At 42.8% G+C, this 27,412-nt stretch overlaps 2 protein-coding genes and 1 pseudogene across 3 annotated transcripts; all 3 read left to right on the top strand.

The window, feature by feature from the left end:
* LOC106590517 (pectinesterase inhibitor 10) lies at positions 1-1,981 on the top strand. 2 transcript variants are annotated; one of them, XM_014181604.2, is made up of 4 exons: positions 1-252; positions 791-905; positions 1,070-1,144; positions 1,234-1,981. In XM_014181604.2, the coding sequence occupies exons 1-4, from the start codon at positions 180-182 to the stop codon at positions 1,607-1,609; spliced, it is 639 nt and encodes a 212-aa protein (XP_014037079.1). In that variant the 5' UTR covers positions 1-179; the 3' UTR covers positions 1,610-1,981. The 2 variants fall into 2 exon arrangements, with proteins under 2 accessions (XP_014037079.1, XP_014037080.1); XM_014181605.2 differs by having other exon boundaries at positions 47-252; positions 794-905.
* Positions 1,982-12,358: 10,377 nt separating this feature from the next.
* Positions 12,359-16,817, top strand: LOC106590515 (pectinesterase inhibitor 10-like; annotated as a pseudogene).
* Positions 16,818-18,892: 2,075 nt separating this feature from the next.
* On the top strand, positions 18,893-27,135 carry LOC106590516 (eotaxin). Its single transcript, XM_045711046.1, has 4 exons — positions 18,893-19,281; positions 22,436-22,556; positions 26,080-26,150; positions 26,918-27,135. The coding sequence occupies exons 1-4, from the start codon at positions 19,200-19,202 to the stop codon at positions 26,938-26,940; spliced, it is 297 nt and encodes a 98-aa protein (XP_045567002.1). The 5' UTR covers positions 18,893-19,199; the 3' UTR covers positions 26,941-27,135.
* Positions 27,136-27,412: the final 277 nt, after the last annotated feature.

Below are 27,412 nucleotides of genomic sequence, written 5' to 3'. Positions count from 1 at the left end.
ATGAGAGTGGAGTAATGACTGACTTCTGCTTTTCAGGCCTTAAGTACCTCAACCCTGGTGAAGACAGACACTACAGAACTGACCCTGAGCTGAGCAGCCTGCAGAGAAGAGAGAGAGTTGATTTATCTATTTATTGAACTTTTATTGTACCATTTGAGTCTCTGACATTTAGGGTAAAGATGGTGACCTGTGGAACTCTGAAGATCTGGACATTAGCCGTCGTCATAGCAGCACTGTGCTGTACTGGGACAGGTAAGAGGAAGTGAGTGTGTGTTAGAGCTGGGCTGGACTGGGACAGGTAAGAGGAAGTGAGTGTGTGTTAGAGCTGGGCTGGACTGGGACAGGTAAGAGGAAGTGAGTGTGTGTTAGAGCTGGGCTGTACTGGGACAGGTAAGAGGAAGTGAGTGTGTGTTAGAGCTGGGCTGGACTGGGACAGGTAAGAGGAAGTGAGTGTGTGTTAGAGCTGGGCTGTACTGGGACAGGTAAGAGGAAGTGAGTGTGTGTTAGAGCTGGGCTGGACTGGGACATGTAAGGGGAATGGAGTGTGTGTTAGAGCTGGGCTGTACTGGGACAGGTAAGGGGAAGGGAGTGTGTGTTAGAGCTGGGCTGGACTGGGACAGGTGGGAGGAAGGAAGTGAGTGTTAGAGTTGGGCTGGACTGGGACAGGTGAGAGGAAGGAAGTGAGTGTTAGGGGATTAGAGCTGGGATGTAACAGGGTACATGGTTTTTGAAGTGATTGCCAGGTCAAGAGGATTTGTTTTAACATATGTAAACTCTTCTCTCTCCTCAGTAGATGGAGAAAAGCTGGTGTCGTGCTGTAAGACAGTGTCTAGGACAGAGGTGACCGATCCCATCACAGGCTACTGGATTCAGAACTATAACGCTCCTTGTGTACGGGCCGTCATGTAAGGAACATATCTTTTAGTCTTTATTTCATTTAGGTTTATCCAGTCTCATATGTTGTCACAAAGTGCTTTACAGTATGTAGCGGCCATGTTGTGTCAAACCCCCCAGACATGTTGTGTCAAACCCATTCAGTTTCAGTGTTAACACTGTGTTTCTCCTGCAGCTTTGAGACGGAGAAGGGTCTGTTCTGTAGTTACCATAGACAACCCTGGGTACGCCGCAAGATTCAGCAGTTTGAGTAAGTTAAAAATCACACATACACAGACATACACACACAGGAAAGAACAAAAGAGAAAATTAAACTGATTGTAATTTGTTCCTTTCTAGAATGGCCCGTCTGAGCTCAACATTTCTCTCCTCTCCAACCTCTCTCACCTCCACCTCCACCCCTACCACAACCTCCTTACCCTCCTCTCCACCCTCCATCAACTCCTCTCCTCCCTCTCTCACTTCCACTCCTACCTTCTTACCCTCCTCTCCTCTTTCTGTTTTCTCCTCTCTTTTCCCTCTTTCCTCCTCTTCTGCATCCGTACCTTCCTCTCCTCCCTCTCTCTCCTCCTCTCCTTCCTATCTCCTCTCCTCTCTTTTCCCTGCCTCCTCCTCTCCTCCCTCTATCTCTTCCTCTCCTCCCTCTCTCTCCTCCTCCCGTCATCGGGAATCGACCAAGAATGCCTCAACTCAACAGTCAACATCCAACCAGTAGAATCACTGCCAAGCTGAAGCTCCTCTGATGTTCCACTTTTTCATATCTATAAAGCAGACATTCAATATGCATATTACATTCATATTGAATATCTTATTCATATTGATGTTTTTCATAGTCTGATTATCTAGTTATACTTGAACTCAGTTGCCATAATCATGTTCAATGGGTTGTTCGAGTTATTTATGAATTATATTTAAGACCAGTATCGTATGTGTTCATTTTTTTAATTTATTCAAGTACTTATGGGGACTTGTAGTACCTTTTTGATGTTTAGATGAATAGGTTCCTATTTGGCTGTTTGTAATTCATCATGTCAATGAGTTATCAATGTTATTTAATAAATGTATTTATTTATTAAGTACTTATACATTTACTTTGTTTATTTTCTATCAATCAACGTTATTTTGAATTTGCAATATGCAGACATCGCTCCACCACTTCTTGGTTTCTAAAATGTCAGTTTACGTGACAGAACAAGCAATGTATAGTGTAGAGAATCGTTGTACCATCCAAACCGCTGTGAAATATAATTTCAATAACCCGGAATATTGTATTTTCAGCTGTTTGAATCTGGTGTACAAAACCAAAAGTAAAAGACTAAAAAACTAAGATTAAGAACAGGAAGCATTGAAATAGCACTCATAGAACAGATTTACTGCTTCTTAGACTTGCTTTCAATGAGAACGATAGATCTATAACTAATTTTCTATGTGAATTTTGTAGGATCACCCTAAAGTTACTTATTGTAGCTGTAAGAGATGTTTGTAAGAACATTTTCATTTTATGCTTATTCATTCAACTTAGGTGTAAACATCAGGAAATCTATGAAAATTTGCTGGAAATGAAACAGAAAATAAAATGATGGAAATTTTCTTTTGGGTCATCAGTCTGACTGTTTTGACATCACGGTGCACACAGAAAAAAACACCATGCATTTGCATCATCAGCTGTTCACACTTTTTAGTGTCTATGTGTGTATGTGTGTGTACCCTTAATTAATCCATCTTTCTCAGAAAGACTGCTGCAGGGGGTTGAGTGTGTACCCTTAATTAATCCATCTTTCTCAGAAAGACTGCTGCAGGGGTTGAGTGTGTACCCTTAATTAATCCATCTTTCTCAGAAAGACTGCTGCAGGTGTTGGTGGTTTGTCAAGTGAGGTAGTAGGGGGTGAAATAAAGACAGAAAAGGAAAGAGAGAGGCGGAGGTGTGAAAATACCATTACCAATACTGACCACATCGTACAATGACACACACATGAACAAAGCAAGGTGGGACTTGCCACTTGTGCTGTTTGTAACCCACTGTGAGATACAAAACCTGACACTTCCACTGCCTTCCAGACAGACTCATCGCCACGGTTACCAGACCAATCAGTAGACCTCCGACCCGTCTCCGTAGTTTAGCGCCTAGCAGAGTAGCTATCTGTCTCTGTTGGTCTGTCGAACAGTCGGTACATCAATCTGTCTGTCCGTCCATTCGTCCGTCCGTCAGCCAGTCAGTAAGCCAGTCAATTAGTCAGCCAGCCAGTCATTAAATCAGTCAGCCAGACAGTCAGCATGTCCGTGTTCCAGTCCTGATCACCATGTGTGTGCACCTTACCTCTGTGTCTGCTAACTGTGAGGACTGATTCACTGATTGATTGGTTGATTGATGATGTGGTGAATGTTTGAATACCACATTATATTGTATACATTCTATATATGAATATATAATATCTATATTATACTATACACACACATTAAAATGCAGAAAATGTTACAATGTGGTTAAAGTTTCCATTGAGTTACTGTAATTGACAGGCTTTCGACAGACCTCCTATAACTCAGACCTCTTGGACCCAGAGTGGTCCACGAACAACAGTTCTCTATACATTTAAAATACTTTTTAACGGTTTAGTTCTACATGTGGGGATGATAATAACTAACCGTTTGAATATACTGCATTTTCAGTAGATTTGAATGTACCTTTAAACATGCATGCACACACACAGGTACAGCTTGTTTCATTTCCTGGTTGCTATATTTGACCTTTGACACCTCTGAGATAGGCAAGGTCACATGGTTTCCTGTCAGTGTCTCATAACTAAAAATACACCATGTTTATGGTTAGTTTAGAGATCAGAGGCTGCGTTTACACAGGCAGCCCATTACCATCTATTTTCCACTACTTGGTCTTTTGACCAATTACATCAGATCTCTTTCACATGAGCTCTTTTTCAGAGCTGATCTGATTTGTCAAAACACCAATTAGTAAAAACAACATTTAATTGGGCTACCTGTCTAAATCTTTTACTTCTGTCACTCTCTGTCACTTGCTTTCTCTGTCACTTCCTCTCTCTGTCACTTCCTTTCTCTGTCACTTCCTCTCTCTGCCACTTCCTCTCTCTGTCACTTCCTTTCTCTGTCACTTCCTTTCTCTGTCACGTACTTCCTTCCCCTTTCTCAGGTCGTCAGCAAACTAAGGTAACCACAAGTTGCTGCACAAGTGTGTCTAACACTCACATCAAATTTAGACTGCAAGGATACCACATCCAAAACGTCATGCCACCCTGTGTGGATGCCATCGTGTAAGGCTCGCACACACACACACACACACACACACACACACACACACACACACACACACACACACACACACACACACACACACACACACACACACACACACACACACACACAGTCTTATCTTTCTGTCTCTCTCTAGGTTTGAATGGGATGAAAAAGTAAAGAAGACATGTTGGACCATGACTGGAACCCTCTCCACTGTAAACACGCCTCCTCACCATCTAGTGCATCCTCCTCCCAAGATCCTCTATCAGCATACTTCACTTTTCTGCTTATTTTTTGTCTGTCTGGTCCTTAAGATTATTTAGTTGTGTTTTAAATTGTGTGGCTCAGTTGGTAGAGCATGGTGTTTGCAATGCCAGGGTTGTGGGTTCGATTCCCACGGGGGACCAGTACGGAGAAAAAATGTATGAAATGTCTGCATTCACTACTGTAAGTCGCTCTGGATAAGAGCGTCAGCTAAATGACTATATTATATTATAATTTTTCTTTTTTTAAGTTGATAGAATTTCATTAAAATACAGTACGTTTCAGTGTGTTGTTGTGCTAATGTTGTTCATACATGTGGTTACACTGATCTAAGACAGAGACAAAATTGCCATGGGGGAACATGCCCCCCCCCCAATATTCAGAACAGGTCGATTCATCCTCCCCAATAATTACTTAAAAAATTGGGGGTAGCATAGAATATGAACACGTCATCAGCAGTGGCAAAATGTGTAGAATTGCAGGAAATTAGCTTTAAAGTAACTGTTCAGTGTTTCCAGATTTCTATAAAATATGACCTACAATTAATTAAAATATGAGTGATTTTTTAAAATAAGTATATTAAAAGGAAGATTTTATGGTGTGGTCATACCCCAACAACAGAATGTTGTGGGCGTATTCTGATCATTAAAAATATGACATCTTCCATGAGGAAATACCAAGCATTTTTTTAAACAGTCTATTTGAGATATAAGTTTGAGGTGGGGTTTTCAAAGTGTTTTTTATCCAATTTATGCTTCTGCCACAAATACGAGAAAAGGATGAGTCAACAACATTGTTTGGGTATGAGTTAACAGAAAAGCAACTGGACATTTACTTTAAACATCCTTCCACTTATCCTTCCACTTATACTGTGTTTTCAAAATACCCCTCAAGAGAGGCATACTAAGTCATGTCAAACTGTGTAGAATTGCACAACAATTTCGCCCTTTGTCTGAGCATACAGTAGTGTTCTGAAGTGACATACGGCATAGCAGAGCTGAGAGTCTAACCTCTTAACACCACCTAGTGGCCAGCTGGGACGACACAGTGTGTCTGAGGTGGAGTAGGACCACAGATGTCGTGAGTACCATGAGCGGCCTGCTGTGTGTCACCTTCATACACATGCACTGACCTGGCTGTAGAGAGAGCAGCAGGGGTCCTGTAGATAGTAACAGTGTTTTATTTATGTGATGGCCGCTCCTCTATATATTATTACACTTTTAGAAACACACTGAGACCATTCAGAGAGAGAGAGAGAGAGATGATTAAAGGTAGGAAAAAATGATGAGAGAGTGTGGAAAGAGAGGGGGTAGAGAGAGAGAGATGAGGGGAGAGAAGAGAGATGAGGGGAGAGAAGAGAGAGATGAGGTGGGAGAAGAGAGAGATGAGGGGAGAGAAGAGAGGGATGAGGGGAGAAAAGAGAGATGAGTGAAGAGAACAGAGAGATGAGGGGGGAGTAGAGAGAGAAATGTGAGAAGGATAGAGGGCAATCAAGCAGTCTGTCTGAATAGGAGCTTAATGACCCAGAGTGTATTGTGTGTGTGTGTGTGTGTATGTGTTGTGAGACAATAATAGCTGATGTTGCCTTCTCAACCCATTAGCTCTCGAAAGTACCAGTGAAGCTCTCAGACACACCTATATAACTTATTTAAAGAAAAATAGAGAGAGAGAGAGAGAGAGAGAGAGAGAGAGAGAGAGAGAGAGAGAGAGAGAGAGAGTGTCACACTCTGATCTGTTTCACCTGTCCTCGTTATTGTCTCCACCCCCTTCAGGTGTCGCTTGTTTTCCCCAGTGTATTTATCCCTGTGTTTCCTGTCTCTTTGTGTCAGTTCGTCTTGTATGTTTCCAAGTCAACCAGCGTTTTTCCCGTTCTCCGGCCAGCTGTAAAGTGTTCCTGTCTGTCATTGTGAGGAGAGTTAGTCCCAGGGCCAGCTGTAAAGTGTTCCTGTCTGTCATTGTGAGGAGAGTTAGTCCCAGGGCCAGCTGTAAAGTGTTCCTGTCTGTCATTGTGAGGAGAGTTAGTCCCAGGGCCAGCTGTAAAGTGTTCCTGTCTGTCATTGTGAGGAGAGTTAGTCCCAGGGCCAGCTGTAAAGTGTTCCTGTCTGTCATTGTGAGGAGAGTTAGTCCCAGGGCCAGCTGTAAAGTGTTCCTGTCTGTCATTGTGAGGAGAGTTAGTCCCAGGGCCAGCTGTAAAGTGTTCCTGTCTGTCATTGTGAGGAGAGTTAGTCCCAGGGCCAGCTGTAAAGTGTTCCTGTCTGTCATTGTGAGGAGAGTTAGTCCCAGGGCCAGCTGTAAAGTGTTCCTGTCTGTCATTGTGAGGAGAGTTAGTCCCAGGGCCAGCTGTAAAGTGTTCCTGTCTGTCATTGTGAGGAGAGTTAGTCCCAGGGCCAGCTGTAAAGTGCTCCTGTCTGTCATTGTGAGGAGAGTTAGTCCCAGGGCCAGCTGTAAAGTGTTCCTGTCTGTCATTGTGAGGAGAGTTAGTCCCAGGGCCAGCTGTAAAGTGTTCCTGTCTGTCATTGTGAGGAGAGTTAGTCCCAGGGCCAGCTGTAAAGTGTTCCTGTCTGTCATTGTGAGGAGAGTTAGTCCCAGGGCCAGCTGTAAAGTGCTCCTGTCTGTCATTGTGAGGAGAGTTAGTCCCAGGACCAGCTGTAGTGTGTTCCTGTCTGTCTCTGTCTGTCTGTCTGTCTGTTTAGGACAGAGAGATACAGAGGACTGTAAGGGAGTGTCTGTGTGAGGGTTTAGGACAGAGAGATACAGAGGACTGTAAGGGAGTGTCTGTGTGAGGGTTTAGGACAGAGAGATACAGAGGACTGTAAGGGAGTGTCTGTGTGAGGGTTTAGGACAGAGAGATACAGAGGACTGTAAGGGAGTGTCTGTGTGAGGGTTTAGGACAGAGAGATACAGAGGACTGTAAGGGAGTGTCTGTGTGAGGGTTTAGGACAGAGAGATACAGAGGACTGTAAGGGAGTGTCTGTGTGAGGGTTTAGGACAGAGAGATACAGAGGACTGTAAGGGAGTGTCTGTGTGAGGGTTTAGGACAGAGAGATACAGAGGACTGTAAGGGAGTGTCTGTGTGAGGGTTTAGGACAGAGAGATACAGAGGACTGTAAGGGAGTGTCTGTGTGAGGGTTTAGGACAGAGAGATACAGAGGACTGTAAGGGAGTGTCTGTGTGAGGGTTTAGGACAGAGAGATACAGAGGACTGTAAGGGAGTGTCTGTGTGAGGGTTTAGGACAGAGAGATACAGAGGACTGTAAGGGAGTGTCTGTGTGAGGGTTTAGGACAGAGAGATACAGAGGACTGTAAGGGAGTGTCTGTGTGAGGGTTTAGGACAGAGAGATACAGAGGACTGTAAGGGAGTGTCTGTGTGAGGGTTTAGGACAGAGAGATACAGAGGACTGTAAGGGAGTGTCTGTGTGAGGGTTTAGGACAGAGAGATACAGAGGACTGTAAGGGAGTGTCTGTGTGAGGGTTTAGGACAGAGAGATACAGAGGACTGTAAGGGAGTGTCTGTGTGAGGGTTTAGGACAGAGAGATACAGAGGACTGTAAGGGAGTGTCTGTGTGAGGGTTTAGGACAGAGAGATACAGAGGACTGTAAGGGAGTGTCTGTGTGAGGGTTTAGGACAGAGAGATACAGAGGACTGTAAGGGAGTGTCTGTGTGAGGGTTTAGGACAGAGAGATACAGAGGACTGTAAGGGAGTGTCTGTGTGAGGGTTTAGGACAGAGAGATACAGAGGACTGTAAGGGAGTGTCTGTGTGAGGGTTTAGGACAGAGAGATACAGAGGACTGTAAGGGAGTGTCTGTGTGAGGGTTTAGGACAGAGAGATACAGAGGACTGTAAGGGAGTGTCTGTGTGAGGGTTTAGGACAGAGAGATACAGAGGACTGTAAGGGAGTGTCTGTGTGAGGGTTTAGGACAGAGAGATACAGAGGACTGTAAGGGAGTGTCTGTGTGAGGGTTTAGGACAGAGAGATACAGAGGACTGTAAGGGAGTGTCTGTGTGAGGGTTTAGGACAGAGAGATACAGAGGACTGTAAGGGAGTGTCTGTGTGAGGGTTTAGGACAGAGAGATACAGAGGACTGTAAGGGAGTGTCTGTGTGAGGGTTTAGGACAGAGAGATACAGAGGACTGTAAGGGAGTGTCTGTGTGAGGGTTTAGGACAGAGAGATACAGAGGACTGTAAGGGAGTGTCTGTGCTTATTACTTTGAAATGATTAACGGGTCACCACTTGCTATAAAGGCGTCCACATGCTTCCCAGGCAGAACTGTTAGGAAGAGTTTGTGTACATATTATGATGACATTTTGTGAAGTTTTTCATCGCTTTGGACTTCTTTAAGGTTTTCTTCAATTGTTCGGTAGCCGAAGTGTATGCCCCTTCGTCGGTGATTGTTCAACAGTAGGGATCCTTCAGCAAAGTCTTTGTTGCCATTAAACAAGACACGAGGAGACTGGGCGAGTGGGAGAGTCTAATGAAGATGGCTGACAGGGAAAAAAGGAGGAAAATGGAACATAGTATGCGTAAATATGGAGTGGGGGATTCCATAAGCCTTCTGGGAGATTTGGTGAAGGAGAAGATGGTGGACAACCAAAAGTTCTCCATTCCAAATTCCTTAAACATATTCCACTTTTCTATATTTTTTGAAGAGCTACAGAAGGAAATTGAATGTGATGAGAGTGAGGATGAATTAACTGTGGTGGCAGGTGCAGTGATGACCTCCGAGAAGGAGCTGAAAACTGTGACTTGCTTTGCTCTCCGGAGCTGGGCGCCATTGAAAGGGGTGATACCGGGTGTGGCATTAAGTGTTGAGGAGGACCAGCTCAAATGAAATATTCCTGGTGTCTGTGATGCCTGCCGTTTGGTGCAACGCAGACCCGTGGTGAAACGGAGACGACATTGTCAAATCAAAATCAAATCAAATGTTATTGGTCACATACACATGTTTAGCAGATGTTATTTCGGGTGTAGCGAAATGCTTGTGTTCCTATCGCCAACAGAGCAGTAGTATCTAACAATTCACAACAATACACACACATCTGAAAGTAAAATAATGGACTTAAGAGATATATATTAGGATGAGCAATGTCGGAGTGGCATTGACTAAATACAGTAGAATAGAATACAGTATCTAAACATTATTAAAGTGACTAGTGTTCCATAATTAAAGTGACGAGTGTTCCATTATTAAAGTGACGAGTGTTCCATTATTAAAGTGAATAGAGTTCCATAATTAAAGTGACTAGTGTTCCATTATTAAAGTGACGAGTGTTACATTATTAAAGTGAATAGAGTTCCATAATTAAAGTGACTAGTGTTCCATTATTAAAGTGACTAGTGTTCCATTATTAAAGTGACGAGTGTTCCATAATTAAAGTGACTAGAGTTCCATTATTAAAGTGACTAGTGTTCCATTATTAAAGTGACTAGTGTTCCATAATTAAAGTGACTAGTGTTCCATTATTAAAGTGACTAGTGTTCCATAATTAAAGTGACTAGTGTTCCATTATTAAAGTGACTAGTGTTCCATTATTAAAGTGGCCAGTGATTAAAGTGACAGCAGCCTCTAAGGTGCAGGGTTGAGTAACCTGGTGGTAGCTGGCTAGTCTTATGGCCTTGAGATAGAAGCTGTTTTTCAGTGTCTCGGTCCCAGCTTTGATGCACCTGTACTGACCTCGCCTTCTGGATGATAGCGGGGTGAACAGGCCGTGGTTCGGGTGGTTGTTGTCCTTGATGATCTTTTTGGCCTTCCTGTGACATGCTGTAGGTGTCCTGGAGGACAGGCAGTCTGTCCTGCTGAGTTTTGATGCGTCTTTGTCCGACAAGGTCAAGTCAGGAAGTGTCAGTTGTCCCTTGAGAGGTTCTGTTCTGATAATATTTTAGGTGCCATGCTTATGGTGTAGGAGGAGTTTGTGCATATATTATGATGACATTTTGCGACGTTTTTCTTCGCTTTGGACTTCTTTGGTAGGAGGGAGATTCCTAGATGTGAGAAGTGTGCAAGAGGGCATTTAATTTTATTTAATTAGGATCTCTTTTAGTCCTCATTTAGACAAATCTTCCAGAGTCCTTAAACATTAAAATACAATTTATAATACAATCACATTTTCACATATAACACACTGTTACAAACACCAGACATAATACACTGAAATATTGACCAGATAAATACTGTAACAGTCTGAAAAGAGAGATTGATTCCTTCCCTCTACCGTAGTCCTTCACAACCTTCCAATGTATTATAGTTAAATGGTTGTAAAGTATTGTTTGACTTTACATATTGAACGTTTTCTGGTTTGCTCAGAAATTATTCTACTTCTTCATTACTCTGAATCAAAATGTAATTTAGCCTATTTCTCTTTTCTGCCGGGATAACACATAGATGGTGGAACATCTATTCCCAGTGTTGACTGAATATCTGTCTCTTACTTGCTCAATACTGTCCTGAATGGAGGTGGGCCGTTTTAAATGGTGTGCATTGTGAAAGAAAAGAATCCAGTTTTTTTTCTTCTCAATTATCTTATTGATTAATGAGTACCCAAGAGCATTGTGCATGACTACAACAGAATAATCATACATCCACCTTAAAACAATCCTTGCTGCTTTGTTCTGTGCAATCTGTAGCCTCCTAATTTCCCCTACTGATGCATTTCTCCAGACCGCAGAACAGTTGTTCACCTCACTCCCAATTAATGCTTGGGTTATTTGCTTAAGAATCTTTCCCGGTAAATATTTAGCTATCTTTCTGATCATGCATGCAATTGTAATATTTTTTTCACAGACGAGTTATTTGTACAAGCACGAGAAGCAGTTGTCTAGCTGCACCCCTAGTAGTTTGGTTTCTGACACTTCCTCAATTTGTACTCCCCCCATACTTAATTGTATCCCATGTTGTGTTGGCCTTTTCCTGGTGAACCAGACCAACATAACCTTGGTTTTCTTGGCATTCAGGTTTGTTCCACCAAACCCACTCCCTGATATTTCCCAGATCTACTTGTAGACCTTGCTGTACCTGTTGAACCAATTGTCTTGCTGTATAAATTGTCGTTTCATCAGAAATATAGTAGCTTGAGTTTCAGATAAGGCATAAGGAAGGTCGTTGGTATATATTAAATAAAGAAGTGGTCAAAGGCAGCTGCCCTGCGGTATTCCATAGTTTAAAGCATGAGGGGAAGAAAACAACCCATTGATATAGGTGGACTGTTTCCTATCAGCTAGATATGATTGTACCCAATTCAATGCTGTCTCCTTAAACACATAATGCATTCATTTTGTCAAAATTATTTCATTATCCACTAAATCAAATGCCGCAGTAAAATCTAAAAATAGTACACCCACAAACCTGTCATTATCCACAGCATTGAGCCACTGGTCAGTCATGTCAATCAATGCAGTGGTCCTGGAATGGTTTTTGTGATAAGCATGCTGATTGGCTGTGATTAGGTCATTCTTTTCCATGTTCTCCCATATTTGTCTACTCACAATACCCTCCAATATCTTACTGAGTGAAGGGAGCAGACTGATTGGTCAGATATTGGAATGAGTAATGGGTTCTTTGCTGTCTTTCAGGATTGGACACAGTTTAACATGCTTCCATACCTTTTCCAGTGACTAATTAAATATGTACTTCAGTGGAGCTGCAATCTGAGAAGCAGCACAGTGAAACAAAATTGGCCATAAGATCATAACCTGTAGATTTACCATTTTGGTAATGACTTCGGTAGGTTTAACACCTCCTGGTAAAAACAATGGCAGACTAAAAGAGCAGGTTTTGTTGCTCACAATATGATCATCAAAAATTTGGACAATAGCATGTTTGGAAGAATGGGTGTTTGCATTATCTGTCAATAATGTTGTTTTCTTTTTACAAATCTGCAAAATGATTGGCAATATCAGCTGTATTTATTGTTCTCCTGTCAACTTCCACACTTGATGGGCATGATGAGAGTGAGAGTGAGATATGGCCTTTCTTGATTCAACACTCTCGCTCTCTCTCTCTCTCAATTCAAGGGCTTTATTGGCAAGGGAAACATATGTTAACATTGCCAAAGCAAGTGAAATAGATAATATACAAAAGTGAAATAAACAATTCAAATGAAGAGTAAACATTACACTCACAGAAGTTCCAAAAGAATAAAGACATTACAAATGTCATATTATGTATATATACAGTGTTGTAACGATGGTAAAATAAATAAACATAAATATGGGTTGTATTTGCAATGGTGTTTGTTCTTCACTTGTAGCAACAGGTCACAAATCTTGCTGCTGTGATGGCAAACTGAGGTATTTCACCAGTAGATATGGGAGTTTATCAAAATTGGGTTTGTTTTCAAATTCTTTGTGGATCTGTGTAATCTGAGGAAAATATATGTCTCTAATATGGTCATACATTTGGCAGGAGGTTAGGAAGTGCAGCTCAGTTTCCACCTACTTTTAGGTGGAACGCCTGTCTTCTCTTGAGAGCCAGGTCTGTCTACGGCGGCCTTTCTCAATTGCAAGGCTATGCTCACTGAGTCTGTACATAGTCAAAGCTTTCCTTTAGTTTGGGTTAGTCACAGTGGTCAGGTATTCTGCCACTGTGTACTCTCTGTTTAGGGCCAAATAGCATTCTTGTGCACTCTGATTTTTTTGTTAATTCTTTCCAATGTGTCAAGTAATTCTCTTTTTGTTTTCTCATGATTTGGTTGGGTCTAATTGTGTTGCTATGTGGGGTCTGTTTGTGTTTGTGAACAGAGCCCCAGGACTAGCTTGCTTAGGGGACTATTCTCCAGGTTCATCTCTTTGTAGATGAAGGCTTTTTTATGGAAGGTTTGGGAATCGCTTCCTTTTAGGTGGTTGTAGAATTTAACGGCTCTTTTCTGGATTTTGATAATTAGCGGGTATCGGCCTAATTCTGCTCTGCATGCATTATTTGGTATTTGATGTTGTACACAGAGAATGTTTTTGCAGAATTCTGCAAGCAGAGTCTCAATTTGGTGTTTGTCCCATTTTGTGAATTCTTGGTTGGTGAGCGGACCCCAGACCTCACAACCATAAAGGGCAACGGGTTCTTTAACTGATTCAAGTATTTTTAGCCAGATCCTCATTGGTATGTAGAATTTGATGTTCCTTTTGATGGCATAGAAGGCCCTTCTTGCCTTGTCTCTCAGATCGTTCACAGTTTTGTGGAAGTTACCTGTTGCGCTGATGTTTAGGCCAAGGTATGTATAGTTTTTGTGTGTGCTGTAGGGCAACGGTGTCTATATGGATTTTCTAATTGTGGTCCTGGCGACTAGACCTTTTTTGGAACACCATTATTTTTGTCTTACTAAGATTTACCGGCAGGGCGCAGGTCTGGCAGAATCTGTGCAGAAGATCTAGGTGCTGCTGTAGGCCCTCCTTGGTTGGTGACAGAAGCACCAGATCATCAGCAAACAGTAGACATTTGACTTCAGATTCTAGTAGGGTGAGGCCGGGTGCTGCAGACTGTTTTAGTGCCCTTGCCAATTCGTTGATATACAGTCGTGGCAAAAAGTTTTGAGAATGACACAAATATTAATTTTCACAAAGTCTGCTGCTTCAGTGTCTTTAGATATTTTTGTCAGACGTTGCTATGGAATACTGAAGTATAATTACAAGCATTTCATAAGTGTCAAAGGCTTTTATTGACAATTACATGAAGTTGATGCAAAGAGGCAATATTTGCAGTGTTGACCCTTCTTTTTCAAGACCTCTGCAATCCGCCCTGGCATGCTGTCAATTAACTTCTGGGCCACATCCTGACTGGTGGCAGCCCATTCTTGCATAATCAATGCTTGGAATTTGTGGGGTTTTGTTTGTCCACCCGCCTCTTGAGGATTGACCACAAATTCTCAATGGGATTAAGGTCTGGGGAGTTTCCTGGCCATGAACCCAAAATATCGATGTTTTGTTCCCCGAGCCACTTAGTTATCACTTTTGCCTTATGGCAAGGTGCTTTATCATGCTGGAAAAGGCATTGTTTGTCACCAAACTGTTCCTGGATGGTTGGGAGAAGTTGCTCTCGGAGGATGTGTTGGTACCATTCTTTATTCATGGCTGTGTTCTTAGGCAAAATTGTGAGTGAGCCCACTCCCTTGGCTGAGAAGCAACCCCACACATGAATGGTCTCAGGATGCTTTACTGTTGGCATGACACAGGACTGATGGTAGTGCTCACCTTGTCTTCTCCGGACAAGCTTTTTTTCCGGATGCCCCAAACAATCGGAAAGAGAATTCATCAGAGAAAATGACTTTACCCCAGTCCTCAGCAGTCCAATCCCTGTACCTTTTGCAGAATATCAGTCTGTCCCTGATGTTTTTCCTGGAGAGAAGTGGCTTATTTGATGCCCTTCTTGACACCAGGCCATCCTCCAAAAGTCTTTGCCTCACTGTGCATGCAGATGCACTCACTCCTGCCTGCTGCCATTCCTGAGCAAGCTCTGTACTGGTGGTGCCCCGATCCCGCAGCTGAATCAACTTTAGGAGACGGTCCTGGCGTTTGCTGGACTTTCTTGGGCACCCTGAAGCCTTCTTCACAACAATTGAACCGCTCTCCTTGAAGTTCTTGATGATCCGATAAATGGTTGATTTAGGTGCAATCTTACTGGCAGCAATATCCTTGCCTGTGAAGCCCTTTTTGTGCAAAGCAATGATGATGGCATGTGTTTCCTTGCAGGTAACCATGGTTGACAGAGGAAGAACAATGATTCCAAGCATCACCCTCCTTTTGAAGCTTCCAGTCTGTTATTCAAACTCAATCAGCATGACAGAGTGATCTCCAGCCTTGTCCTCGTCAACACTCACACCTGTGAGGACAGGTAAGGGGAAGGAAGTGAGTTTTAGAGCTGGGCTGTACTGGGACAGGTAAGGGGAAGGAAGTGAGTGAGTGTTAGAGCTGGGCTGTACTGGGACAGGTAAGCGGAAGGGAGTGTGTGTTAGAGCTGGGCTGTACTGGGACAGGTAAAGGGAAGGGAGTGTGTGTTAGAGCTGGGCTGGACTGGGACAGGTAAGGGGAAGGGAGTGTGTGTTAGAGCTGGGCTGGACTGGGACAGGTAAGGGGAAGGAAGTGAGTGAGTGTTAGAGCTGGGCTGTACTGGGACAGGTAAGCGGAAGGGAGTGTGTGTTAGAGCTGGGCTGTACTGGGACAGGTAAGGGGAAGGGAGTGTGTGTTAGAGCTGTGCTGTACTGGGACAGGTAAGGGGAAGGGAGTGTGTGTTAGAGCTGGGCTGTACTGGGACAGGTAAGGGGAAGGGAGTGTGTGTTAGAGCTGGGCTGTACTGGGACAGGTGAGAGGAAGGAAGTGAGTGTTAGGGGATTAGAGCTGGGATGTAACAGGGTACATGGTTTTTGAAGTGATTGCCAGGTCAAGAGGATTTGTTTTAACATATGTAAACTCTTCTCTCTCCTCAGTAGATGGAGAAAAGCTGGCGTCGTGCTGTAAGACAGTGTCTAGGACAGAGGTGACCGATCCCATCACAGGCTACTGGATTCAGAACTATAACGCTCCTTGTGTACGGACCGTCATGTAAGGAACATATCTTTTAGTCTTTATTTCATTTAGGTTTATCCAGTCTCATATGTTGTCACAAAGTGCTTGACAGTATGTAGCGGCCATGTTGTGTCAAACCCCCCAGACATGTTGTGTCAAACTCATTCAGTTTCAGTGTTAACACTGTGTTTCTCCTGCAGCTTTGAGACGGAGAAGGGTCTGTTCTGTAGTTACCATAGACAACCCTGGGTACGCCGCAAGATTCAGCAGTTTGAGTAAGTTAAAAATCACACATACACAGACATACACACACAGGAAAGAACAAAAGAGAAAATGAAAGTGATTGTAATTTGTTCCTTTCTAGAATGGCCCGTCTGAGCTCAACATTTCCCTCGCTCTCCTTTCCGATCTCTCTCACCTCCACCCCTACCACGACCTCTTTACCCTCCTCTCCACCCTCTCTCACCTCTTCTCCTCCCTCTGTTTTCTCCTCTTTTCCCTGCTTCCCCTCTTCTCCATCCGTAACTTCCTCTCACACCTCTCTCCTCCTCTCCTTCCTATCTCCTCTCCTCTCTTTTCCCTGCCTCCTCCTCTCCTCCCTCTATCTCTTCCTCTCCTCCCTCTATCTCTTCCTCTCCTCCCTCTCTCTCCTCCTCCCGTCATCGGGAATCGACCAAGAATGCCTCAACTCAACAGTCAACATCCAACCAGTAGAATCACTGCCAAGCTGAAGCTCCTCTGATGTTCCACTTTTTCATATCTATAAAGCAGACATTCAATATGCATATTACATTCATATTGAATATCTTATTCATATTGATGTTTTTCATAGTCTGATTATCTAGTTATAATTTATTCAGTTGTCATCATGTAAAATCGGTTACTAGAGTTGGAGAACAAATGTAGGCAGGGAACTGCTGCTAAGGTACACAATAGTTTGTTTGGTAGACAGAAGAGGACCAAGGCACTCTTCATATATTAAATTAAAATGCCTTTATTTGTATGGCATGTTCAATGGAAACAAAGTTTAAAAATGCAGACACGTTTCGGCTGCATGGCCTTCGTCAGGGAGTACAACGATTTGATAATACAATGTCCTCTTTTGAACTGCTTTTTCCAATCAACCCTGATTTGAAGAGGCAGTGGTTACAGAATTCATTAGAGCAGTTATAGTTTACATTTACATTTAAGTCATTTAGCAGACGCTCTTATCCAGAGCGACTTACAAATTGGTGCATTCACCTTATGATATCCAGTGGAACAACCACTTTACAATAGTGCATCTAAATCTTTTAAGGGGGGGGGTTAGAAGGATTACTTTATCCTATCCTAGGTATTCCTTAAAGAGGTGGGGTTTCAGGTGTCTCCGGAAGGTGGTGATTGACTCCGCTGTCCTGGCGTCGTGAGGGAGCTTGTTCCACCATTGGGGTGCCAGAGCAGCGAACAGTTTTGACTGGGCTGAGCGGGAACTGTGCTTCCTCAGAGGTAGGGGGGCCAGCAGGCCAGAGGTGGATGAACGCAGTGCCCTTGTTTGGGTGTAGGGCCTGATCAGAGCCTGAAGGTATGGAGGTGCCGTTCCCTTCACAGCTCCGTAGGCAATCACCATGGTCTTGTAGCGGATGCGAGCTTCAACTGGAAGCCAGTGGAGAGAGCGGAGGAGCGGGGTGACGTGAGAGAACTTGGGAAGGTTGAACACCAGACGGGCTGCGGCGTTCTGGATGAGTTGTAGGGGTTTAATGGCACAGGCAGGGAGCCCAGCCAACAGCGAGTTGCAGTAATCCAGACGGGAGATGACAAGTGCCTGGATTAGGACCTGCGCCGCTTCCTGTGTGAGGCAGGGTCGTACTCTGCGAATGTTGTAGAGCATGAACCTACAGGATCGGGTCACCGCCTTGATGTTAGTGGAGAACGACAGGGTGTTGTCCAGGATCACGCCAAGGTTCTTAGCACTCTGGGAGGAGGACACAAGGGAGTTGTCAACCGTGATGGCGAGATCATGGAACGGGCAGTCCTTCATAGTTATTATGAATTATATTTTAAACCAGTATCTTATGTGTTTATTTATTAATCTATTCAAGTACTTATGGGGACTTATAGTACTTTTTGTGGTTTAGATGAATAGGTTCATATTTGGCTGTCTGTAATTCATCATGTCAATGAGTTATCAATATTATTTAATAAATGTATTTATTTACTTATACATTTACTTTGTTCATTTTTTTATCAATCAATGTTATTTTAAATTTGCAATATGCAGAAATCGCTGGTAAAATTCTAAGTGTTTGCTTCATTTCAGTTTATGTGACAGAACAAGCAATAGTGTAGAGAATCATTGTACCATCCAAACCGTTGTGAAATATATTTTCAATAACCAAAAATACTGTATTTTCAGCTGTTTGAATCTGGTGTACAAAACCAAAAGTAAAAGACTAAAAAACGAAACTTAAGAACTGTAAGCTAAGAAATAGAGCTCATTGAACAGAGTTACTGCTTCTTAGACTTGCTTTCAATGAGAATGACATCTATAACTAATTTTCTATGTGAATTTGATCTGGTCACTCATAAAGTTACATATTGTAGCTGTAAGAGATGTTTGTAAGAACAATTTCATTTTATGCTTATCCATTCAACTTAGGTGTAAACATCAGGAAATCTATGAAACTTTGCTGGAAATGAAACAGAAAATTAAATTATGGAAATCTTCTTTTGGGTCATCAGTCTGACTGTTTTGACATCACGGTGCACACAGAAAAAAACACCATGCATTTGCATCATCAGCTGTTCACACTTTTTAGTGTCTATGTATGTGTGTGTACCCTTAATTAATCCATCTTTCTCAGAAAGACTGCTGCAGGTGTTGGTGGTTTGTCAAGTGAGGTAGTAGGGGGTGAAATAAAGACAGAAAAGGAAAGAGAGAGGCGGAGGTGTGAAAATACCATTACCAATACTGACCACATCGTACAATGACACACACATGAACAAAGCAAGGTGGGACTTGCCACTTGTGCTGTTTGTAACCCACTGTGAGATACAAAACCTGACACTTCCACTGCCTTCCAGACAGACTCATCGCCACGGTTACCAGACCAATCAGTAGACCTCCGACCCGTCTCCGTAGTTTAGCGCCTAGCAGAGTAGCCTGTCGAACAGTCGGTACATCAATCTGTCTGTCCGTCCATTCATCCGTCCGTCAGCCAGTCAGTAAGCCAGTCAGTCAGTCAGCCAGTCAGCCAGTCAGTCAGCCAGTCAGCCAGTCAGTCAGTCAGTCAGCCAGTCAGTCAGCATGTCCGTGTTCCAATCCAGGACCCTCTCTCTGGCCCTCCTGATCACCATGTGTGTCTACCTCACCTCTGTATCTGCTAACTGTGAGTACTGATTCACTGATTGATTCATTCATTGGTTGATTGATTGATGATGTAGTGAATGATTGAATACCACATTAGATTGTATACATTCTATAACTATATATGAATATATAATATATATATATCATGCTATATACACTCACATTAAAATGCAGAAAATGTTACAATGTGGTTAAAGTTTCCATTGAGTTACTGTAATTGACAGGCTTTCGACAGACCTCCTATAACTCAGACCTCTTGGACCCAGAGTGGTCCACGAACAACAGTTCTCTATACATTTAAAATACTTTTTAACGGTTTAGTTTTACATGGGGGGATGATAATAACTAACCGTTTGAATATACTGCATTTTCAGTAGACCTCTGACACCAGGTCACATGGTTTCCTGTCAGTCTCATAACTTCATGCAGCTCACCCTGCACTATCAGCTCCAATGTAAATAACATGAGTAAGTCTACCACTGATAAGCTTCCCAGTAAAGCATTAAAAACAATCAAACAACAGAAACGTGCTAAAAATAGCCCAAATTAACATATGTAGCCTAAGAAACAAGGTCCATGAAGTCAAAAACTAGCTTGTAACAGATGACATTCATATTCTGACTATCTCTGAAACTCACTTAGATAATACCTTTGATGATACAGTGGTAGCAATACATGGTTATAACATCTACCGAAAAGACAGAAATGCCAACAGAGGCGGTGTTGTGGTCTATATTCAGAACCACATTCCTGTAAAGCTTAGAGACAATCTAATGTTAAATACTGTTGAAGTAATATGGCTACAGGTTCATCTGCTTCACCTAAAACCCATTCTGGTGGGAAGCCGCTATAGACCACCAAGTGCTAACAGTCAGTATCTGGATAATATGTGTGAAATGCTTGATAATGTATGTGATATTAACAGAGAAGTATATTTTCTGGGTGATTTACATATTGACTGGCTATCATCAAGCTGCCCACTCAGGAAAAAACTGTAACTAGTGCCTGCAAACTGGATCAGGTTGTCAGTCAACCTACCAGGGTAGTTACAAACAGCACAGGAATTAAATCATCAACATGCATTGATCACATCTTTACTAATGCTGCAGATATTTGCTTTAAAGCAGTATCCAAATCCATAGGATGTAGTGATCACAATATAGTAGCCATATCTAGGAAAACCAAAGTTCCAAAGGCTGGGCCTAATATAGTGTATAAGAGGTCATACAAGAGGTGTTGTAGTGATTCATATGTTGATGATGTAAAGAATATTTGCTGGTCTGTGGTGTGTAATGAGGAGCAACCAGACGCTGCACTTGACAAATGTATGAAACTACTTATTCCAGTTACTAATAAGCACGCACCCATTAAGAAAATGACTGTAAAAACTGAAATCCCCTTGGATTGACGAGGAATTGAAAAATGGTATGGTTGAGAGGGATGAGGCAGAAGGTTTGGCAATTAAGTCTGGCTGCCCAAACTGACATGCCAGCAACAAACGCTGACACTTCACATCCAACTATATCGGACCATATTATGAAAGACAAGAATTGTACTTTTGAATTCGTTATTAAGTCAGTGTGGAAGAGGTGAACAAATTATTGTTGTCTATCAACAATGACAAGCCACTGACAATCTGGATGGAAAATGACTGAGGATAATAGCAGACAATATGCCACATCTTCAATTTAAGCCTTACAAGAGAGCGTGTGCCCCCAGGCTTGGAGGGAAGCTAAAGTCATTCCGCTACCTAAGAATAGTAAAACTTCCTTTACTGGCTCAAATAGCCGACCAATCAGCATGTTACCAACACTTAGTAAACTTCTGGAAAAAATGGTGTTTGACAATGCTACAATGCTATTTCACAGTTAACATATTGACAACAGAATTTCAGCATGCTTATAGGGAAGGACACTCAACAAGCACAGCACTTACACAAATGACTGATGATTGGCTGAGAGAAATTTATGATAAAATGATTGTGGGGCCTGTCTTGTTAGACTTCAGTGCAGCTTTTGACATTATCGATCATAGTCTGCTGCTGGAAAAATGTATGTTTTATGGCTTTACACCCCCTGCTATAATGTGGACAAAGAGTTACTTATCTAACAGAACACAGAGTGTGTTCTTTAAAATTGAAGCCTCTCAAATATAATCCAGTTAGAATCAGGAATTCCCCAGTTTAGCTGTTTAGGCCCCTTGCTTTTTTATAAATTTTTACTAACCACATGCCACTAACTTTGAGTAAAGCCAGAGTGTCTATGTATGGGGATGACTCATCACTATACACGTCAGCTACTACAGCGACTGAAATGACTGCAACACTCAACAAAGAGCTGCTGTTAGTTTCAGAGTGGGTGGCAAGGAATAAGTTAGCCCTAAATATTTCTAAAACTAAAAGCATCGTATTTGGAACAAAATACTCACTACACCTTAAACCTCAACTAAATCTTGTAATAAATAATGTGGAAATTGAGCAAGTTGAGATGACTAAACTGCTTGAAGTAACCCTAGATTGTAAACTCTTATGGTTAAAACATATTAATGCAGTAGTAGCTAAGATGGGGAGAAGTCTGTCTATAATAAAGCGATGCTCTGCCTTCTTAACAAAACTAGGGTCCTACAGGCCCTAGTTTTGTCGCACCCTCTACTGTTGTCAGGGGCCACAAACATTGGCACAGACACATGCACACACACACACGATAACATACGCACTATACATACACATGGATTTAGTACTGTAGATATGTGGTGGGGGGGGGAGTATGGGCCTGAGGGCACACAGTGTGTTGGGAAATCTGTGAATGTATTGTAATGTTTTTAAAATTGTATAAACTGCCTTAATTTTGCTGGACCCCAGGAAGAGCTAATGGGGATCCATATAAGTACAAATACAAACTAAAAACACACCATGTTTATGGTTAGTTTAGAGATCAGAGGCTGCGTTTACACAGGCAGCCCATGATCATTTATTTTTTCCACTAAATGGTCTTTTGACCAATCACATCAGATCTCTTTCACATCAGATCTTTTTCAGAGCTGATCTGATTGGTCAAAAATACCAATTAGTAAAAACAAAAGAACAGAATTGGGCTGCCTGTCTAAATCTTTTATTTCTGTCTTTCTCTGCCTCCCTTTCTCTCTCACTTCCTTTCTTCCCTTTTATCTATCAGATCGTCGGCCAACTAAGGTCACCACAAGTTGCTGCACAAGTGTGTCTGACTCTCACATCAAATTTAGACTGCAAGGATACCACATCCAAAACGCCATGCCACCCTGTGTTGATGCCATCGTGTAAGTCTCGAACACACACACACACACACACACACACACACACACACACACACACACACACACACACACACACACTTGTTGGCTGCTTTTTCTTCACTCTGCAGTCCGACTCATCCCAAACCATCTCAATTTGGTTGAGGTCGAGGGATTGTGGAGGCCAGGTCATCTGCTGCAGCACTCCATCACTCTCCTTCTTGGTCAAATAGCCCCTACACAGCCTGGAGGTGTGTTGGGTCATTGTCCTGTTGAAAAACAAATGATAATCCCACTAAGCTTAAACCAGATGAGATGGCGTATTGCTGCAGAATTCTGTGGTAGTCATGCTGGTTAAGTGTGCCTTAAATTCTAAATAAATCACAGACAGTGTCACCAGCAAAGCACCCCAATACCATAACACCTCCGCCTCCATGCTTCACGGTGGGAAATACACATGCAGAGATCATCCGTTCACCCACAACCCGTCTCACAAAGACACAGCGGTTGGAACCAAAAATGTCAAATTTGGACTCCAGACCAAAAGACAAATGTTCTACTGGTCTAATGTCCATTGCTCGTGTTTCTTGGCCCAAGCAAGTCTCTTCTTCTTATTGGTGTCCTTTAGTAGTGATTTCTTTGCAGCAATTCAACCATGAAGGCCTGATTCACGCAGTCTCCTCTGAACAGTTGATGTTGAGATGTGTCTGTTACTTGAACTCTGTGAAGCATTTATTTGGGTTGCAATTTCTGAGGCTGGTAACTCTAATGAACTTATCCTCTGCAGCAGAGGTAACTCTGAGTCTTCCATTCCAGTTTCATCATAGCGCTTGATGGTTTTTGCGACTTCACTTGAAGTAACTTTCAAAGTTCTTGAATTTTTCTGCATTGACTGACCTTCATGTCTTAAAGTAATGATGGACTGTGGTTTCTCTTTGTTTATTTGAGCTGTTCTTGCCATAATATGGAGTTGGTTTTTTACCAAATAGGGCTATCTTCTGTATACCCCTCTACATTTTCACAACACAACTGATTGGCTCAAACGCATTAAGTAAAGAAATTCCACAAATTAACTTTTAAGAAGGCACACCTGTTAATTGAAATGCATTCCAGGTGACTATCTCATGAAGCTGATTGAGAGAATGCCAAGCGTGTGCAAAGCTGTCAAGGCAAAGGGTGGCTATTTGAAGAATCTCAAATATAGAATATATTTTGATTTGTTTAACACTTTTTTGGTTTCTACATGATTCCATGTGTGTTATTTCATAGTTTTGATGTCTTCACTATTATTCTACAATGTAGAAAATAATAAAAAATAAAGAAAAACCCTTGAATGAGTTGGTGTTCTATAACTTTTGACCGGTAGTGTATGCTGACATGGTGACTGAGTTTGTCAGTGAGTGTATTGGCGATGTTGTTCCCGCTGTGACCATTAAAACCTGCCCAATCCAGAAACAGTGGATAGACGGCAGCATTTGCGGAAAACTGAAAACGCGAACCACCCCATTTAACCATGGCAAGGTGACTGGCAATATGGTTGAACGCAAACAGTGTAGTTATTTCCTCCGTAAAGCAATCAAACAGGCAAAACGTCAGTTCAGAGACAAAGTGGAGTCGCAATTCAATGGCTCAGACAGGAGACATACAGTATGTGGCAGGGTCTACAGACAATCACGGATTACAAAGGGGAAACCAGCCACGTCACAGACACTGACGTCATGCTCCCGGACAAGCTAAACACCTTCTACGCCCGCTTTGAGGATAGCACAGTGCCACCGCCCGCTCCCAAGGACTGTGGGCTCTTGTTCTCCGTGGCCGACGTGAGTAAGACATTCAAGTGTGTTAACCCTCGCAAGGCTGGCGGCCCAGACGGCATCTCAAGCTGCCTCCTCAGAGCATGCGCAGACCAGCTGGCTGGAGTGTTTACAAACATATTCAATCTCTCCCTATCGCAGTCGGCTGTCCCCACTTTCTTCAAGATGTCCACCATTGTTCCTGTACCCAAGAAAGCAAAGGTAACTGAACTCAATGACTATCGCCCTGTAGCACTCACTTCTGTCATCATGAAGTGCTTTGAGAGGCTAGTAAAGGATCACATCACCTCTACCTTACCTGACATCCTAGACCAACTTCAATTTGCTTACCGCCCCAATAGATCCACAGACGATGCCATCGCACTGCACACTGCCCTATCCCATCTGGATAAGAGGAATACCTATGTAAGAATGCTGTTCATTGACAATAGCACATCTTTCAACAACATAGAACCCTCCAAGCTCATCATTAAGCTTGGGGCTCTGGGTCTGAACCCCGCCCTGTGCAACTAGGTCCTGGACTTCCTGACGGGCCACCCCCAGGTGGGGAAGGTAGGAAACAACACCTCCACTTTGCTGATCCTCAACACAGGGGTCCCACAAGGCTGCATACTCAGCCACCTCCTGTACTCCCTGTTCACCCACGAATACGTGGCCATGCACGCCTCCAACTCAGTCATCAAGTTTGCAGACAACACAACATCAGTAGGCCTGATTACCAACAATGAGGAGACAGCCTACAGGGAGGAGGTGAGGGCCCTGGCGTAGTGGTGTCAGGTAAATTACCTCTCCCTCAATGTCAACAAAACAAAGGAGATGATCGTGGACTTCAGGAAACAGCAGAGTGAGCACCCCCCTATCCACATCGACGGGACCGCAGTGGAGAAGGTGGAAAGATTCAAGTTCCTCAGCGTACACATCACTGACAATCTGAAATCGTCAACCCATACAGACAGTATGGTGAAGAAGGCGCAACAGTGCCTTGGCCCCTAAGACCCTCACAAACTTTTACAGATGCACAATTGAGAGCATCCTGTCGGGCTGTATCACTGCCTGGTACAGCAACTGCACTGCCTGCAAGCGCAGGGCTCTCCAGAGGGTGGTGGGGTCTGCCAAACGCATTATCGAGAGCACACTGCCTGCCCACCAGGACATCTACAGCACCCGATGTCACAGGAAGGCCAAAAAGATTATCAAGGACATCAACCACCCGAGCCACTGCCTGCTCACCCTGCTACCATCCAGAAGGCGAGGTCAGTACAGGTGCATCAAAGCTGGGACCGAGAGATTGACAAAAAGGCCATCAGACTGTTAAATAGCCATCTCTTGCCTCCTACTACCCGGTTACTCAACCCTGCACCTTAGAGGCTGCTACCCTATGTACATAAACATGGAATCACTGGTCATTTTAATAACGGAACACTAGTCACTCTAATCATGTTTACATACTGCTTTACTCATTTCATATGTATATACTGTAATCTATTCTAATCTATTTTAGTCATTGCCACTCCGACATTGCACGTCCTAATATTTCTATATTTCTTAATTCCTTTCTTTTACTTTTAGATTTGTGTGTATTGTTGTGAATAGTGAGATACTACTGCACTGTTGGAGCAAGGAACACAAGCATTTCTCTAAACCCGATATAATATCTACTAAATTTGTGTATGTGATCAATACAATTGAATTTGATTTGGTACATTAGTAGTAATATTCTCTGTGTTCTGTTTCAGCTTCTACACAGCAAAAGGAGTGAAGATCTGCTCTGATCCCAAAGCACCCTGGGTCAACAAGAGAATGCAACGTAGGGATCTAACTTTCACACACACACACACACACACACACACACACACACACACACACACACACACACACACACACACACACACACACACACACACACACACACACACACACACACACACACACACACACACACACACACACAGTCTTGTACAGCTAACCTTGTGGCGATGCAGAATCTAGTCCCATTCAAAATCCTATTTTCCCTAACCCTAACCTTAATCCTAACCCTGACACTAATTCTAACCCTAAACCAAACACTAGCTCCTAACCCTAACCCTTGATGTAATTCTAACCCTAACCCTAGATCCTAACCCTAAACCAAACACTAGCTCCTAACCTTAACCCTTAATGTAATTCTAACCCTAACTCTAACCCTAGCTCCTAACCCTAAACCTAACACTAGCTCCTAACCCTAACCCTAGATCCTAAACCTAACCCTTAACGTAATTCTGACCCTAACCCTTAATGTAATTCTAACCCTAACCCTAACCCTAGCTCCTAACCCTAGATCCTAACCCTAAACGTAATTCTAACCCTAACACTAATTCTAACCTTAACTCTAAACCCCCTACAAATAGCATTTGACCTCATGGGGACTAAGAAAATGTCCCCAGTTGGTCAAATTTTGGTTTGTTTACTATTCTTGTGCACACACACACACACACACACACACACACACACACACACACACACACACACACACACACACACACACACACACACACACACACACACACACAGTCTTATCTTTCTGTCTCTCTCTAGGTTTGAATGGGATGAAAAAGTAAAGAAGACATGTTGGACTATGACTGGAACCCTCTCCACTGTAAACACGCCTCCTCACCATCTAGTGCATCCTCCTCCCAAGATCCTCTATCAGCATACTTCACTTTTCTGCTTATTTTTTGTCTGCCTGGTCCTTAAGATTATTTAGTTGTGTTTTAAATTGATAGAATTTCATTAAAATACAGTACTTTACAGTGTGTTGTTGTGCTAATGTTGTTCATACATGTGGTTACACTGATCTAAGACAGAGACAAAATTGCCATGGGGGAACATGCCCCCCCCCCCCCACCCCCAATATTCAGAACAGGTGTATATTCGTGTCCCCCCCAATAATTACTTTAAATTCAAACAAAAATGTGAGCACGTCATAAGCAATGGCAAATTGTGTAGAAGTGCAGGAAATTAGCTTTAAAATAACTGTCTAGTGTTTCCAGATTTTTATGAAATGTGACCTATAATTAATTACAATATGAG

Source organism: Salmo salar, chromosome ssa29, assembly GCF_905237065.1.
Source record: "Salmo salar chromosome ssa29, Ssal_v3.1, whole genome shotgun sequence".
Lineage (NCBI taxonomy): Eukaryota > Metazoa > Chordata > Actinopteri > Salmoniformes > Salmonidae > Salmo > Salmo salar.
Note: the sequence above shows the minus strand (reverse complement) of the source record. Positions and strands in the feature narration are given on the sequence as shown.

Bases quoted from the DNA above. Each gene is read 5' to 3' on its own strand.
- LOC106590517 (XM_014181604.2), top strand. From the start codon at position 180: ATGGTGACCTGTGGAACTCTGAAGATCTGGACATTAGCCGTCGTCATA. The intron at 906-1,069 runs GTAAGGAACATA...TTTCTCCTGCAG, and splicing joins CCTTGTGTACGGGCCGTCAT to CTTTGAGACGGAGAAGGGTC. The intron at 1,145-1,233 runs GTAAGTTAAAAA...GTTCCTTTCTAG, and splicing joins CGCAAGATTCAGCAGTTTGA to AATGGCCCGTCTGAGCTCAA.
- LOC106590516 (XM_045711046.1), top strand. From the start codon at position 19,200: ATGTCCGTGTTCCAATCCAGGACCCTCTCTCTGGCCCTCCTGATCACC. The intron at 22,557-26,079 runs GTAAGTCTCGAA...GTTCTGTTTCAG, and splicing joins CCCTGTGTTGATGCCATCGT to CTTCTACACAGCAAAAGGAG. The intron at 26,151-26,917 runs GTAGGGATCTAA...GTCTCTCTCTAG, and splicing joins GGTCAACAAGAGAATGCAAC to GTTTGAATGGGATGAAAAAG.